The sequence below is a fragment of the Pristiophorus japonicus genome, chromosome 9, assembly GCF_044704955.1.
Source record: "Pristiophorus japonicus isolate sPriJap1 chromosome 9, sPriJap1.hap1, whole genome shotgun sequence".
Lineage (NCBI taxonomy): Eukaryota > Metazoa > Chordata > Chondrichthyes > Pristiophoridae > Pristiophorus > Pristiophorus japonicus.
In genome coordinates, this window is record NC_091985.1 from 103961915 (window position 1) to 103978823 (window position 16909).

General features: G+C 46.3%; 1 protein-coding gene across 1 annotated transcript in view; it reads left to right on the forward strand.

The window, feature by feature from the left end:
* The window catches only part of LOC139273907 (uncharacterized), a 269855-nt gene that overhangs the window by 78037 nt on the left and 174909 nt on the right, over positions 1–16909 (forward strand). The window contains exon 3 of the mRNA XM_070890979.1: positions 14570–14617. Coding sequence (XP_070747080.1) covers positions 14570–14617 — 48 coding nt within the window. The remainder of the gene's footprint in view (positions 1–14569; positions 14618–16909) is intronic.

The following is a 16909-nucleotide window of genomic DNA, read 5'->3' on the forward strand; positions in this document are numbered from 1 at the left end:
GAGATTCAATATTAACGCCCGGCGACTGTTTTTTGTTATAATGAGCATATTTACCCAAACTAGCGGCCATGGAGTTCGCCCACCATCAATTTCACCATCTTGCACACATATCGCCCAGAATATAGCCCGCCCAAAAAACGACCCACAGAAAGTGGAACTAACTGGGACGGACGCTGGCATTTGTTAAATCCCACTTTTACGTGAGGAGCTGATACCGGAAAGATTTGCCTGAAAGAGCGCTGATGTGAGTGACAACGCTGACACACTGCTGTGTGCGTGCAGTTCAGACATCAATGGTGGCCATCACCTTGGTGCCAGTTAAGGTTTACGTTGATTGATGTTAAGTTGTATTTAAACCTTTCATGGTAAGGAATCACCAGTGTGTAACTGTCCAGCTATCTGAGGCCATGCGCAACAAGGTTATGTTCAATAACAAAAGTTTATTTCCAACATTGGTCTGAAATCATAAGTTCACAGCCAACCCCCGCCCACACCCCACTTTTTCCACCATTGACATAAATCACATGTTCAACATGTCTACCAACACAGAATACAAAGACAAAGCAGGAGCGTGGTCCCCAGCCCCCATACATTGCAACAAATTGCATACACCGAGATTGAGATATAACACAGCCGTACCTGCACAAATGTACTCGGTCATTTTCCTTCCCCCTCTCCTTCTCCCCACCTCTACCCCTTCTCCTCCTCATTCCACGGCGCCTGGCCGAGGAGCTCCTCAGGCAGTGCCTCATTGGAGGGGATGAAGGCAGATCTGGTGGTTGCTCGGGTATGGGAGTGGGAGGTGCCGAGGGGGCAAAATTCTCTGATGCAGAAGCAGGATCTTGGTCCTTGCTCTCATCTGTCATTCGCAGTGGTGGGGCGGAACCTAGAAGTGGAGTGCCACGTTCTGGGACCACTGGGAGGCCTGTGCCAGCAGTGTTCCTGGCAATCACATCCAGGGACTCCGCCATGTGTGGAATGTACTCGGTCATGGTGGCCAGATGTCAGGATATGCCCCCCAATGCCTCGAAGAGCTGGTCACCAATGTCTACAGTTCTCCTGGACAACTGTACCATCTCTCCGCTGTCTTGTTGCGCTCGTGGAACAGACCTGCCGCATCCACGAGGCCTCCATGGGGTCGGCGCCGTCCTGGGGACAAATGGGGTGCTCTGTGGAGAGGTGCTTGAAGTCGGCACCTCCAGAGTGGAGGCGGGAATGACCAGAGGACCACTAGATGGCCTTGGGGTGGAATGGCTTCTGGAGCATGGCAATCCAGGTTCTTCGACGTCCTTGTTGTCATCCATCGAGAGCAGACCCAGCGGATTGTCGGGTGACAATCGGAGCTCCTCAGCACCAGATGTAGGATCGTTCGCCGACTCCGGCCCTGCGCCCCCACCTTCTGGCCTCTGTGGCCTTGCCTGGAGCTGTGCTGCTGGCTGAGCTGCAAGACACAAATGAGGTTATTAGAGGAGAAGGGGGTGCTAGGGTGACAAGGTGAATCCAGCGCTACACACAGCATATGCACGACAAAAGCACCACCGCTCTCAAAATCATCACAGATATCACATTTCATGACCATCAACTCATTGTGCATTGCAATGATTTTCATGAGGCCAGTTTTATTTATAAGACACTTTTAGAAATCATCTATCATATATGATTGTTCGGATATGAGTTGGTGTGGCATCTATTGACTTTAGATCACGCAATATTGTAAGCTTTACTCACGTGGCATCACTTCAGGGTTTGATGATACGTTTGTGGCTGTCTGGGAGTGCTTTCCTATGAGTGCAAGCACTCGCTCCTCCATCTCAGTGATGTCACTGGGGACTGGCGGCCCCCCCACCCGTTCGCCTCTGCTCTGACCTCATCGTCAATAGCTTCTTCTGTAAAAGGTACCAGGACGACATGGCATGAGATTATTGCATGATATCATTGCTGGGTACTGTCACAAACACTGATACAAGACATAACCAACAGATGTAATCATGATTATTATGAATATTATCATTCTTTACCTAAAGACATACACCGTGACCGCAGGCTTTGAGTAAAACATTTCCGGTAAAAGTGCAAGACCTCACATCTGCTGATAGTCACTCATGACTGTTACAAATCAAATGATATAAATACATAAGTACATGGAAATTAATATAATACTTACTCTTGCGAATCCCACAAGGTCGTTCCATCGTTTGCGACATTGGTTGGCCTGATGCACCTCTGCTACCTCAGTCTATATCCTCTGGTTGGGATGGGCTTCCCACGCCCTCCCTGTGTCAAATCACCCCAGCGTGACTTGACCTCCTGCAGGAGGGAGGCATTTGCCTCATCCGAGAACCTCCTGGCTCTTTTGTGTTTCCAATGTGCGCCTCTCCCAGCTCACTGCTCTCTTGAGCGTCAGTCTCCACAGCGTGCTGCGATGCCTCCTCCTCTCCCTCCATTATAGGGCAAACTTGGTCAAATATGTGGCTGGTAACAGCTAATTTTTGTTTGCCTACTTGCTGTGAAGCTCTAAAGTCTCCCTCCTTCCTCCCAAAGCAGCCACACCACACCCAGACACGCCTTCAGTCCCTCTGAGCTCCCTCGCTCACTGTCTCCTCTTCTGCGCATATCATGGTGACCCTTGACCTCCAGAATTACGGGAATCAAGCGTTGCCATGCCACTGCCAAGGACGGCCACATTTTACGGCAGAAAAATTTAACGCTACTGCCCATTTGATATCGCTCGCGGTAACGCCCATTTCAAAAATGTAAACTAGGTGTTTTGAGAATGGGCGAGAAGCCGGCGATCTGAATACCCTTTTTTACTGCCCAAGCTGGAAATAACGCCTATTTTTGGGCGTTAACCACAAAAGTGGGGGTTCTTGCCCCAAGCGTTTTGCAGCTAATTAAGTACATTTGGAGTGTAGTCACTCATGTGATGTGGGAAATATAGCAGACAATTTGCGCACAGCAAGCTCCCACAAACAGCATTGAGATAATGACCAGATAATCTGTTTTTATTCTGTTGATTGAGGGATAAATATTGTCCAGGACACCAGGGATGACTCCCCTGCTCATCTTCAAAATAGTGCCATGGGATCTTTTACGCCCACCTGAGAAAGCAGATGTGGCCTCGATTTAACATCTTATCTGAAAGACAGCACCTCCGACAGTACAACACTCCCTCAGCACAGCATTGGAGTGTCAACCTAGATTTATGTGCTCAAGTCCCTGGAGTTGGACTTGACCCCACAACCTTTTGACTCGGAGGCAAGTGTGCTACCCACTGAGCAACAGCTGACACTCGGGCTCAGCAAACTCAGACAGTCACTGCACAAAGGCGATGGCTGCACCCAAGCGCTCCCATCACTCCCTCCAGATGCATGGGCGGAAGAGATCTCCCAGGACACCAATGCAGCTTGGTTGCACATTGCACAGGAGGGCACAAGCTGAGATGTCGTCAGGAGTACCTGGCTGCAGTGGCGCAAACCTTTTAATGATCTCAATAGATCACGAAATGTTACTGCAAAGTCACACTCAACGTCATCCTGCTGTGCCACTCATTACATCCCCATCACTCTGCCTTCCCTACCCTACTCCTGCACATCCTTACTCACACCAACTTACCTTGCATCTCCACCCATCCCTCTCTCTCTCTCTCTCTACATTATCAGTTCTCCACTCACCAGCCACCACTCACACTCAACCTCATCTTTGTCCAATCAACCAACTGACAACACACAAGGGTAGGCACTTGGGTCCTTTAACCAAAGTTCATGTAAAGTTTATGTTGATGTGGTGTCAAACATTGACATTTTTATATTCAGCCCTTTGCATCCTTGGACAGATTTGTGGGCAACTTTGGAAATGGCTTAGTGAGTCGTAGTGAATGGTGAGACATAAGGGTACTTCCCTGCAATGGTGATGAGTTTGAAAAGAATGGCTTGGGCATTGTAGGGATGTTTTATGGAGCTGATGTAGGGTGGTGCCAACCTGGCACATCATGTGACAGCCAGGGTGTGCAGCATCAAGTGAAGTAAATGTGGCCATGGTGAGGCTATACCTAGCCTCCCATGCAGCAATGTGGTCCAGTGCAGCATCAGGTGATTGTGGAGAAGTTTAGTGTTGTTGTTGGTGATGCTGGTGTGCCTGGTGATATTGGTGTTGGGGATGATCTGAGGACCAAGGTGAGATTTTGTCAAAGGCTGCTGGAATAGATGTCAGGTGAGGTTGAAATGACAGAAGCGATCTGGCAATGGTGCGAGAGATTGCTCCAAGGTGGTGACAGTGAATAGAGAGTACACTGCTCCACTTCCAACTGCTTACAACTCAAAAGTTTCTTCCAAATCCTGAAGGCTTCATCTGCTGACATTGGAAAGTGAACAGCTGTGAAATGGTAGCTTTTATACCACTTCTGCAGCTATCAACTTGCCAAAACAATAGGAAGTCACTGAGAACCCGACTCCACTTACCTGGCATGTAAGTGTCTGCTTTTAATCCTCTTAAATAGCATTCAACTATCTATTAAGGACTTTAATTAACTGACCCCCACTTGCTGTCGGGTCTGCAATCCGCACGCAGACCTGACAGATCAGAAACTCACAAGGAGGCGGGTTTAGAGTGGGATCCCGACACGCTGTCAATCAAGGCCATTTTGACTGCGGGCCCGCCTCCAAACTGCACTCGCCGGGCTGGGAAGATTCCAGCCACACTGTGTAGGGTTAAACATGAAGCATGAATAATTGAGTGAGGTAACAATGTGTTGTGTATGCAATAACTCAATAGACTGAATACTGTAAACTCCGAACAGGTACAAACCTGGCTATACTTTATTAGGGCCCAATGTGATTACATTACAAGATGGCTGGCCTTTTATACCTGGGCCACACACACGTGCGCACAGCCCAATGACCTCCGACAGTGGCGTCAACTGGTGGCTAGTAAGCCTAAGCATACATACATGACAATATCCCCCTTTAAGATATTAGTAACGGTCTTTTTACAAATTGATGCAGTTCGGGGTTTTCCGCTCCCAAGTTGATCGACTCAGTTCATCCCCAGCCTTGGGTGAGCGTTCTGAGTCTGTTATGATTGGGGGCTGGGTAGCCGATCTGATGGGAGTCGCAATGACCATGTCAGGGATTAAAAGTCCAGATGCATTGATGACAGCGGAGTCCTCTGATGACTGAGAGTAGGTTGGTTGGTCACTGATTGTGTCTTCCTCAGACTGTTCCGGTTCATCCGTGTGCCACAGCTTTATCTGATCAACGTGTTTCCTGCATGTCTGCTCATTCTTGAGCTTAACGATAAACACTCTGTTACCCTCCTTGGCCATAACAGTACCGGCGATCCATCTGGGACCTTGACCATAATTCTGTACATATACAGGATCATTGATAGAAATTTCGTGTGACACCATAGCACGATCATGATACCCTTGCTGACTTTGACGTCTGTATTCGACACGATTATTCAAGTCAGGGTGGACAAGTGAGAGCCTGGTCTTGAGACCTCTCTTCATCAATAATTCAGCAGGGGAGACCCCGGTAAGCATATGGGGTCTAGTCCTGTAACTAAGCAATATGCATGACAAGCGAGTTTACAGTGAACCTTGAGTTACATGTTTCATACTCTGCTTGATGGTTTGGACCACACGCTCTGCTTGTCCATTGGATGCGGGTTTGAATGGTGCTGACCTCACATGTTTGATACCATTGAATTTCACAAACTCTTGAAACTCCATACTGGTGAAGCAAGGTCTGTTGTCGCTTACAACGATGTTAGGCAGACCATCTGTAGCAAACATGACACAAAGGCTCTCAGTGGTAGCTGTGGATGTGTTGAATGACATGATTGTACACTCTATCCACATGGAATAAGCATCCACCACAACTAAGAACATCTTTCCCAGGAAAGGACCTGCAAAGTCAATGTGGATCCTGGACCATGGTCTGGATGACCACGACCACAGACTCAGCGGTGGTGCTTTACTAAGCTGCATACAAGTGCTGCACTGATGCACACATGATTCCAGATCGGAGTCAATTCCAGGCCACATGAGACCTGGCAATGGCTTTCATCATGACAATACCAGGATGCGTGCTATGTAGATCATGCACAAATTTCTCTCTGTCTTTCTTGGGCATAACAACACAATTACCCCACAGTATACAATCTGATTGAATGGATAGTTCGTCTTTGCGACGGATGTAAGGTTTGGTCTTATCACACATTTGCTTGGGTATGGCAGACCAATCACCACTAAGGATACAATGTTTCACAACCAATAATATTGGGTCCTGGCTGATCCAGGTCTTAACTTGTTGGGCCATGACAGGGGTTCCTTCACTTTCAAAAGCATCCATGACTAACAGTAGGTCTGCCGGGTGTGACGTTTCCACCTCCGGTGTAGGCGATGGCAGACGGCTCAATGCATCAGCACAATTCTCAGTGTCAGGTCTATGGCGAATGGCATAATCATAGGCGGATAATGTCAGCGCCCACCTCTGGATGCGGGACGATGCATTGGTATTGATACATTTGTTTTCCAAAAACAATGAAATGAGTGGCTTGTGATCTGTTTCCAGTTCAAACTGAAGACCAAACAGGTACTGATGCATCTTTTTAACCCCATACACACAGGTTAGTGCTTCTTTTTCTATCATGCTGTAGGCTCTTTCCACCTTTGACAAACTTTTTGAAGCATATGCAACAGGTTGTAATTTGCCTGACTCATTAGTTTGTTGGAGCACACAACCAACTCCATATGACGAAGCATCATAGGCCAATACTAGACGCTTACACGGATCATAATGTACCAGCAGCTTGTTAGAGCAAAGCAGATTAGTAGCTTTCTCAAAAGCTCTATCTTGAGACACACCCCAAGCCTAGTTGTTGCCTTTTCTTAGCAGCATGTGCAGTGGCTCAAATAAGGTGCTCAATCTAGGTAAGAAATTACCGAAATAGTTGAGTACACCAAGGAACGAACGCAGCTCCGTTGCATTCTGAGGCTTGGGTGCATTTTTGATGGCCTTGGTTTTCGAGTCCATAGGCCTGATACCGTCAGCAGCAATTTTCCTCCCCAGGAATTCGAGTTCCGGTGCCATGAAGATGCACTTCGAGCATTTCAGTCTGATCCCACTTCGTCCAAACGATGTAGAACCTCTTCCAGGTTGTTCAGATGTTCGGCAGAGTTACGACCTGTGACCAGGATGTCATCTTGGAACACGATGGTTCTGGGGATGGACTTCAGTCGACTCTCCATGTTCCTCTGAAATATAGCTGCAGCCGAACAAATTCCAAAAGGGCATCTGTTGTAGATAAACAGTCCTTTATGAGTGTTGATGCACGTAAGTTTCTTCGATGTGTCGACCAGCTCCTGTGTCATGTAGGCCGACGGCAGATCCAGTTTTTGTGAATGACTTCCCCCCGGCTAGCGTTGCAAACAGGTCATCAGCCTTCGGTGACGGGTATTGATCCTATTTTGAAACTCGGTTGATCATAATCTTGTAGTTTCCACAAATCCTGACAGTGCCATCAATTTTCAACACGGGAACAATGGGGCTGGCCCATTTGTTAAATTCGACCAGTCCACGTAGATCTGCACCTTGGCTCCCGTAAAATTGCTGATGCCTGGTTCAAACAGCGAGGGGAACTTGCTCAGCACTTAAGCACATGGAGTATCCTCTTCCGATGACAATGTTTTGATATCATTCAAGTTCCATTTGATTTTTTCTAACCAGTTCCTGCCGAACAGCATTGGACCATTGCATGGAACAATCGATAACGGTAAATTGTGAACTGCACCTTGATTACTGCACTGCCAATCACCGTTATGAGTTTTTTAGTGTACGTTAGCAACTTGGCATTGACTGGATTCAGTTTAGGCCTCACAGCCTTAGTATCCCACAGTCTGTTGAATGTCCTCTGGTTCATTATTGATTGACTTGCACCCGTGTCCAATTCCATCGATACCGGCACACCATTAAGTTTTACATTAATCTTTATCGGTTGGCTCTTTGTTAGGAACGAATACAGTCCATACACTTCCTCCTCTGGTATCTCAGATTGCATATCTGGATCCGCGCAAGACTGGCCATCATCCTCCATGTGGTGTGTCGCAGCACGCTTGCTCAGTTGCGGACACACACGCTGGAGATGCCCCACTCTTGAACAAATATACTGTTTAAACCGACACTGATGATGCCGATGATTTCCCCCACAACACCAACACAGTGATATCGGATTAATTCCCATTGCCAGACTTTGAGCAGCCACAGGTTTCGTGTACGCAGTCGGGTAGGCCCTGCCATATGCAACTCTGCCAAACGCCGATACTGTCTTGTTTACAGTACTTGCCGAGTTCCGATTTTTCAATGATATCTGCTTTAAGCTTTTGTCCGTCGTCATGCATGATCAGGCAACCGTGATGGCCTTGCTCAAATCCAGCGTCTCTGCCGCCAATAGCTTACGCAGGATCACCTCGTGGTTGATGCCGATTACAAAAAAGTCCCGCAGCATGTCTGCCAACCCAGTTTCGAACTTACACAGCCCAGCTAGACGTCTTAGGTCGGCAACGAATTCCGATACATCCTGGCCCTCAGAACGAACGTGCTTATAGAATCGATACCTTGAGATGATGATGCCCTCATCTGGTTTGAGATGGTCATGTTCAAGAGCACACAATGTTTCAAAGTCCTTGTCCATTGGACTTAAAGGTGAGAGGAGATTCTTTATGAGTCCATAGATTTTCGGGCCGCAAAACGTGAGCAAGATCGCCCGGTGCCAAACTGCGTCTGCCTCTTCCTCCATTTTGTTGGCCATGAAGTACTGGTTCAAGCGGGCTACAAAGTCTGCCCAATCTTCTCCCTCCATGAATCGCTCCAAAATTCCAATTGTGCTCGCTTTTGCATGCAACGGTACTTGTTACCTCGTCGCCAAATGTTGTGTATGCAATAACTTAATAGACTGAGTACTGTAAACTCCGAACAGGTACAAATCTGGCTCTACTTTATTAGGACCCAAAGTGATTATATTACAAAATGGCTGGCCTTTTATACCTGGGCCTCACACACGTGCGCACAGCCCAATGACCTTCAACAGTGGCGCCACCTGGTGGCTAGTAAACCCAAGCATACATACATGACACAATGAGATGTTATCCTCTGTGGAATCATATCTCAACACAATTTGTCGATTTCAGGAGAGGAGGGAGAATAGATTAGAAAAATGCCAGAAAATAAGGTCCAAGATGCTCCGACAGGAAGTGCGCCGGATGCCATCTTGGCAATGGGACTTGTGGGCATACCTAACAACCGCTGGTAGCATGCAGAGCAGGCTGATTATGGTGTCAATCAATGTGCAATGACGATTCAACGGCAGCGCTAATATTTTCGAACTCCACACCAACTAACGCCCAGCTGAACATGACATTAACGGAATGAAGGATCCCCCACAAGTGCTATTTAAAGGGATCACGAAATACTTGTAGGTTAGTTACTGGATTATTTCTTCTGCCTGCTCGTGCCATTATACGTGTTTCTGAAGCTTTCCTACACTTGCTTAAAGTTTCAATAGTCTGCAGGGAGTGGACTGGCCGATGCTCATGTACTTTTCTATTTATTTAAAAGCTTGTGCTGAAACAAGCTGTTTCCAGAAATGGGTGGCCTGGCAGGTCTTCTTCTGGGAATTGAGCATGACGAGGAGAATGAAGAGAGGCCACACAGTGCAGGACAAACTACTAGAAGAGGGAGGAGGAAGGGGAGAAGGGCTTCAGTAGGGGGCCATATCCACTGAGCGTCTTTAGGGAGCAATTCCCTTACCTCAACTTCACAGAGCACCAATGCTTGAGACATCTAGGTTTCACAAAAGAGGTTGTGATTGAAATCTGTCAACTGCTGCAGCCACATCTGTAACTTTGAAGCAGGGCAAGGACAGCTATTAAGATGACCGTGGCTCTTAACTTTTACGCGCCTGGCTCCTGCTGCTGGAGATATAAGCAACATCTCGCATTTTGCAGTGCACGGCTGCCTAAGGGACGTTGCTGAGGCTCTCTTTACAGAGAGAGACAGTTTAATCTCATTCGCTCTTGCCAGAGACAAGCAAACGGAGTGAGCATGAGGGTTTGCATGGATTGCAGGCCTCCCCATGGTGCAGGGTGGCCTTGACTGCAGGCACATTGTTTTGAGTGTACCTCTGCCACTTTCCTGAACCGAAAGGGATTGCACTCCCTCCATGTGTAGCTGGTGTGCAACCACAGGCACGCATCATCATGCAGGTCAGTGCCCATTATCCTGGCAGCACTCATGATTCCTTCATTTTGTGGCAGTCCTCTGTGCCACCTGTATTTAACCCACCATGGCAAGTCAAAGGCTAGCTACTGGGCGACAAGGATTATCCACTCATTAAATTGCTCATGACGCCAGTCTGGAACCCACGCACACATGCACTACAGGCCTACAATGGGATCCATGCTGCCTCAAGGAACATTATAGAGCATACCATCGGCATCCTCAAGAAAGGCTTCTGCAGCAACAGCACTCTGGAGGAGCCCTGCAGTACTAAGCTGAGGGGCTATCAAGATTTGAGGTCGTACGCTGCATGCTGCACTACCTAGCCATTACGAGGGAACAGTCCTTGCCACGACCTATCAGGTGAGAAGCTGAGGAGCAGGTGCACAAGGAAGAGGAGGAGGAGGAAGTGTAGCAGGCAGTGGATGAACAGGAAGAGGAAGGAAGGCTGCAACCTAGACAGCCCCTTTCTGCCCGGGCACTACGTGTTTAAATAATTAATGACAATACCGTTAACCTCAACCACACCTCCCCATTCACCAACAGTCACTCACTCCTTACCTTTCCTCTATCACTGACCATCACATCGTCCTCTTTCCGACAACATAAAAATAAACCCACCAGAAAATGCACATTCTATTCCAATTTTCTGAATTCAATCATCGCATAATGCATACAAAAATAAACTGATAATGTGCATTCTCTTAATGCCTGTCTTCTGTTTGTCTTTGCCTGTCCAAGTCCTGCTTCCCCAGTGACTGCAGCATGGGTGATGGATGGCTGTTGACCACCAATTGAGGAGACTGCAGATGTCCTTGGAAGGGGACCTCGAGCAACTCTGGGCCTAGCAAGCCCGGCTTCAGACTGCATCATCGGTCTGTGTTGCAGCAGTCTGGGCTGACTAGCTGACAGGAAACAGCAAGGACACAAGCGGAGTGCAGGAGTCGGAGCCTGGAATGCTGTCATCCTAAGAAAGGACAGCAGGTTCGTCCTCCATGGAGCCACTGCCACTCTCCCAGGGTGGAATCTTAGCAATCCTGCTGATCAGTTGGAAAACAAATTGATGGATTGCTGTGATGCACTGGAAGTTCCTTTGAACAGTGGTATCCAGAACCATGATGGCAGCAGTCTAAGCTTCCACTGCAGCATTCAGTGCTTTGATGGAAGCTGTGAAATCGGCCATCAGTTACTGACTCATGGTGGGTTCCACAGGTGTGCTGATGGAGGAGACCACGAGTTCCTGTTTGAAAGGATGGGCTCCAAGCTCTGCGCAAAGCCCTGTGCTAAGTTGGTGCTGAGCTCTTCCATGCTCTTTCACATAATGCACAGTCTTTCTGACAGGCTTTCCAGTGCACTAAGCATTGGTTATGTTGGAGTCCATTATTAAAGAAGTAGTAGCAGGACATTTGGAAAAGCATAATTCGGTCAGGCAGAGTCAGCATGGATTTATGAAGGGGAAGTCATGTTTGACAAATTTGCTGGAATTCTTTGAGGATGTAACGAACAGGATGGATAAAGGGGGAACCAGTGGATGTGGTGTGTTTGGACTTCCATAAGGCATTTGACAAGGTGCCACATAAAAGGTTACTGCACAAGAGAAAAGTTCACGGGGTTGAGGGTAATATATATTAGCATGGATAGAGGATTGGCTAACGAACAGAAAACATAGAGTCCGGATAAATGATTCATTCTTGGGTTGGCAATCAGTAACTAGTGGGATGACGCAAGGATCAGTGCTGGGACCCCAACTATTTACAATCTATATTAACGACTTGGAAGAAGGGACTGAGTGTAACGTAGCCAAGTTTGCTGATGATACAAAGATGGGAAGAAATGCAATGTGTGAGGAGGACACAGAAAATAGACAGGCTAAGTGAATGGGCTAAAATTTGGCAGATGGAGTATAATGTTGGAAAGTGTGAGATCATGCACTTTGGCAGAAAAAATCAAAGAGCAAGTTATTATTTAAATAGAGAAAGATTGTAAAGTGCTGCAATACCACGGGACCTGGGGGTACTTGCGCATGAAACACAAAAGGTTAGTATGCAGGTACAGCAAGTGATCAGGAAGGCCAATGGAATCTTGGCCTTTATTGCAAAGGGGATGGAGTATAAAAATAGGGAAGTCTTGCTCCAGCTATACAGGGTATTGGTGAGGCCACACCTGGAATACTGTGTGCAGTTTTGGTTTCCATATTTACGAAAAGATATACTTGCTTTAGAGGCAGTTCAGAGAAGGTTCACTAGGTTGATTCCGGGACTGAGGGGGTTGACTTATGAGGAAAGGTTGAGTAGGTTGGGCCTCTACTCATTGGAATTCAGAAGATTGAGAGGTGATCTTATCGAAACGTATAATATTATGAGGGGGCTTGATAAGGTGGATGCAGAGAGAATGTTTCCACTGATGGGGGAGACTAGAACTAGAGGGCATAATCTTCGAATAAGAGGCCGCCCATTTAAAACTGAGACGAGGAGAAATTTATTTTCTCAGAGGGTTGTAAATCTGTGGAATTCGCTGCCTCAGAGAGCTGTGGAAGCTGAGACATTGAATAAATTTAAGACAGAGATAGACAGTTTCTTAACCGATAAAGGAATAAGGGGTTATGGGGAGTAGGCAGGGAAGTGGACCTGAGTCCATGATCGGATCAGCCAAGATCATATAAAATAGCGGAGCAGGCTTGAGGGGCTGTATGGCCTACTCCTGCTCCTATTTCTTCTGTTCTTATGTTATGTACACCCTTCAGCCTTCTTCTATAGCCGGGGTCATTATAATCCTCATCTGACTCCTCTGCAGTGCGACCTCGCCCTCTGGCGAACTGTGCTATCCTTTCCCACGCTCTGACCCCTGCGCACTTTTGCCCTGTGTCTCATCACCTACAGATCTCTCCTCTATCCTAGCCTCTAAAATATGCACAATGTCAGTCTCTGAGCTGGTGGCTGTAAGTATAAGCTCAAGTGACAATGTGTGCTCATCTTTACTGTCTTCATCCTCTTCCTCTGATTGAAAGGGACAAGGGTGGGGTTGTGGTGAGGGGAGAGGAGAAAGTAAAAAATGTGTGCTTGCACCATCTGCAGCTTGTGAGTCAGAAGAGATTATGGGATGAGGAAGAAGTGGGATTAGAAGAAGGATTAGGTTTGCAGATCCCTCATCTTCGTCTCCTCCATGGGTATTAAAACATCCAGGCATGCTTGTCCTCCTCAATTTCTTTCCTGCCACCTTGAGTATTTGCCACCTTCTCCTGCAAAAATGAGAAAAGTGTGTCAGTGTCTTGCAATATGTTTGTGTGATGTGGCTGTCATGGTTGAATAGTTGCCAGTGTGTGCAAGCTGTGTGTGCAAGGCTTACAACAATGTGTGAGGGTGAAGAAAAGCATATGAATTGAAGGGTTGAATCCTGATTGATAGAGCTTATTGGTAGGTGGGTGACAGGGTTGTTAAGAATTGTGCAGTGAATGAGGCTAGTGGTGCATTTGGTAGGATATACCATTTGAAGATGAACTCACTCACACTGTCAACAGAGATCATTAAACTTCTTGCTGCACTGCATCCATTTTCTTGGAGCAACAGTCCTAGCATTGATGTCCATCACTACTTCTTCCCAATGCCTCCTGAGCATATAGCTGGGGGGCCTCCTGCCCCCTGTGGATACAGGACATCTCTCCTTCTCTCCACGTCTTGCACCAAGACCTCCAGTGCATTGTCTGAAAACCTTGGTGCTCACTCTCTCTCATGTTCTGCCATTCCTCAAAGTGTCATAGTCCAGATTCACTTTTCAAAAACTCCCACCACTTCTTCCATCCACAATGCACATCCCCTTTAAGAGTTGCAGTCTGCCTTTAAGTGGCACTCGCCATTCTTGATATGAACCATGCAGGTAGCACTGGCTGCATACAGAAATCATTTAATCATTCATGCAAGCAGCACTAATTTAACGTGCTGCCTGCAACGCAATGAATAGGCACGGGTTAATCACATGCTGCGAACCCCACGCCCATTTTCGGGAATTAGCCAATTTAATCCCAGTAGCTTTTTATGCCGGGTTCTCTTGACCTTAGTTGCACCAGAAGGGCATTCTGTGGGTCAGTGATGTCATCAGATATACTCACATTCTCTTACTATTTTTTAACAATTCTCCTCCGATGCAGCTAACATCCAAAGACTGTTAAGTGGTGTTTCACACACAAACACTGTAATGTTATTTTGAATTCAATGTATTTTAGAATGAGCTATCCTGGATCTGCTCATTTATTGGTGTTGAAATTACCGATTGTAACCTTTTCTATTTTTAAATGACAGGTTCTCTTTCATTCCTTTGGGCTAGAAGATACCACCTTTGTTTTGAAGGTAATACTAATCTTTAAAGCTTTTTTGAATAAATGTGCATAATTAATGAGATATGAACAACAATTAAAACTTTCTGATTCCACGTTTGAACGTATAATTTTTTTCTGAAGTATCTGTATGACGAAAATAAGAATCCTTGCCTTTTGTTTGATATCCTTTAAAAGCAAAAATAGCAAATGTTTAAATGGAGGCTATTCTTTCATGGGTACGAAGTGTCTGCAGCAAACAGGCAGCATAGATCAGGCAAGGTGATTAAAGTGCAACATTCAGCAGACTACAGTGTCATTTTCTGTTGTTCTAATGTGAGAACAATTCTGCTCTCTTGACCCTATTCCTACAAAACTGCTGACCATCCAACTTCACTTTCTGGCCCTCATGCTAGCTTATATTGTAAACAATTCCCTCTGAGGTACTGTCCTGCTCCCTTTCAAATCTGCTGTTATCAACCCCGCCTCAAAAAAATCCGCCTTTTACCCCTCTGTCCTTGTAAACTACCTCCCCATATCCAATCTCCCTTTCCTTTCCAAAGTCCTTGAACGTGTTGGTGCCTCCCAATCAATGTCCATCTTTCCAGCAACTCCATGTCTGAACCTCGACAATCAGCTTTCTTCCCCTGTCTAAACAATGTCACAAATTACATCCTCTGTGACTGTGTTGCACTATCCCCTCCTCAACCTTCTCGATCTCTCTGCAGCCTTTAATACCGTTGACCACACCATATTTCTTCAATGCCTCTCCTCCGTTGTCTCCGTAGGCACGGGTTAATCACATGCTGCGATCCCCACGCCCATTTTCGGGAATTAGCCAATTTAATCCCAGTAGCTTTTTATGCCGGGGTCTCTTGACCTTAGTTGCACCAGAAGGGCATTCTGTGGGTCAGTGATGTCATCAGATATACTCACATTCTCTTACTATTTTTTAACAATTCTCCTCAGATGCAGCTAACATCCAAAGACTGTTAAGTGGTGTTTCACACACAAACACTGTAATGTTATTTTGAATTCAATGTATTTTAGAATGAGCTATCCTGGATCTGCTCATTTATTGGTGTTGAAATTACCGATTGTAACCTTTTCTATTGTAACCTCACCTGGTTCCACTCTTACCTATCCAGTCATAGCCAGAGAATCTCCTGCAATGGCTTCTCTTCCCGCTGCTGCAATGTTACCTCTGGAGTCCCCTAAGGATCTATCTTCGGCCCCCTCCTATTTCTCATCTAAATGCTGTTTTTCGATGACATCATCTGAAAACACGCTGTCAAGTTTCACATGTTGGCTGACGATACCCAGCTCTACCTCACCACTGTTGGACAATGTAGAGAGTTAAAGGATTAACTGTTGTACTTCTTCTCATCAAGAATCAGTAGACTTTCCAATATAAACAGGATGACTTTGAAGTATTGTGAGAGGAAAGCATAACTTGTCTTCTAATATGTAAAGTGATTGTGCAAAGAAATACATGACAGTAATGACATCAGCCATGAGTAATTAAAATATAACTTTAGGAGTGAGGGTAATAAATATAGGTAGAGGTATCCATTAGCTATTGTATAGAAATATATTGGTTGATAAAACCTGTTCTTCCATTAGATATTGGAAACTGTTGGGACAGGAAGTCTTGTTTGAGGGAAGTAGCTTTGGAGTAAACAACTACAACTGCTTACATCAATAGTCTGTTTTCAAAGGATTTGAGAAGAGATATGTTAAGAAGTCTTATCGGTTACATGCACCTTTGATGTAGGCAAAATATGGTTTAAAGGAGCATGGTTTTCAATAGTTCTTCAGAAGGCTCGAAAGAACAGAAACCAAAAGCCACTCTTTGATCCGTGTTAAGTTGATCCCTCATTCTAGATATCAATAAAGTTTGTTCCATATACTATACTACGAGGTGTCTCGTGCTTACATGAAACATGTTGTGAATCACAGAAGGAAGGAGTTTGACTGCTAACAGTCCCCACCTCTCTCGACTCCACCTTTGTGTTGTCTGACTGCTTGTCTGACATCGTGCTGGATGAGCCAAACGTTCCTGCAATTAAACATTGGGAAGACTGAAGCCATTGTCTCCAGCCCCTGCCACAAACTCTGTTCCCTCACCACCGATTCTATCCCCTTCCCTGGCAACTGTCTCAGGCTGGACCAGACTATTTGGGTTAGAGAGAGAGGAAATCAGCCAGGGTTCCTGCTCCTGATCACTGCCCAGTGACCCCTGGGTTAGAGAGAGAGGAAATCAGCCAGGGTTCCTGCTCCTGATCACTGCCCAGTGACCCCTGGGAAATAGAGATGGGAAATCAGC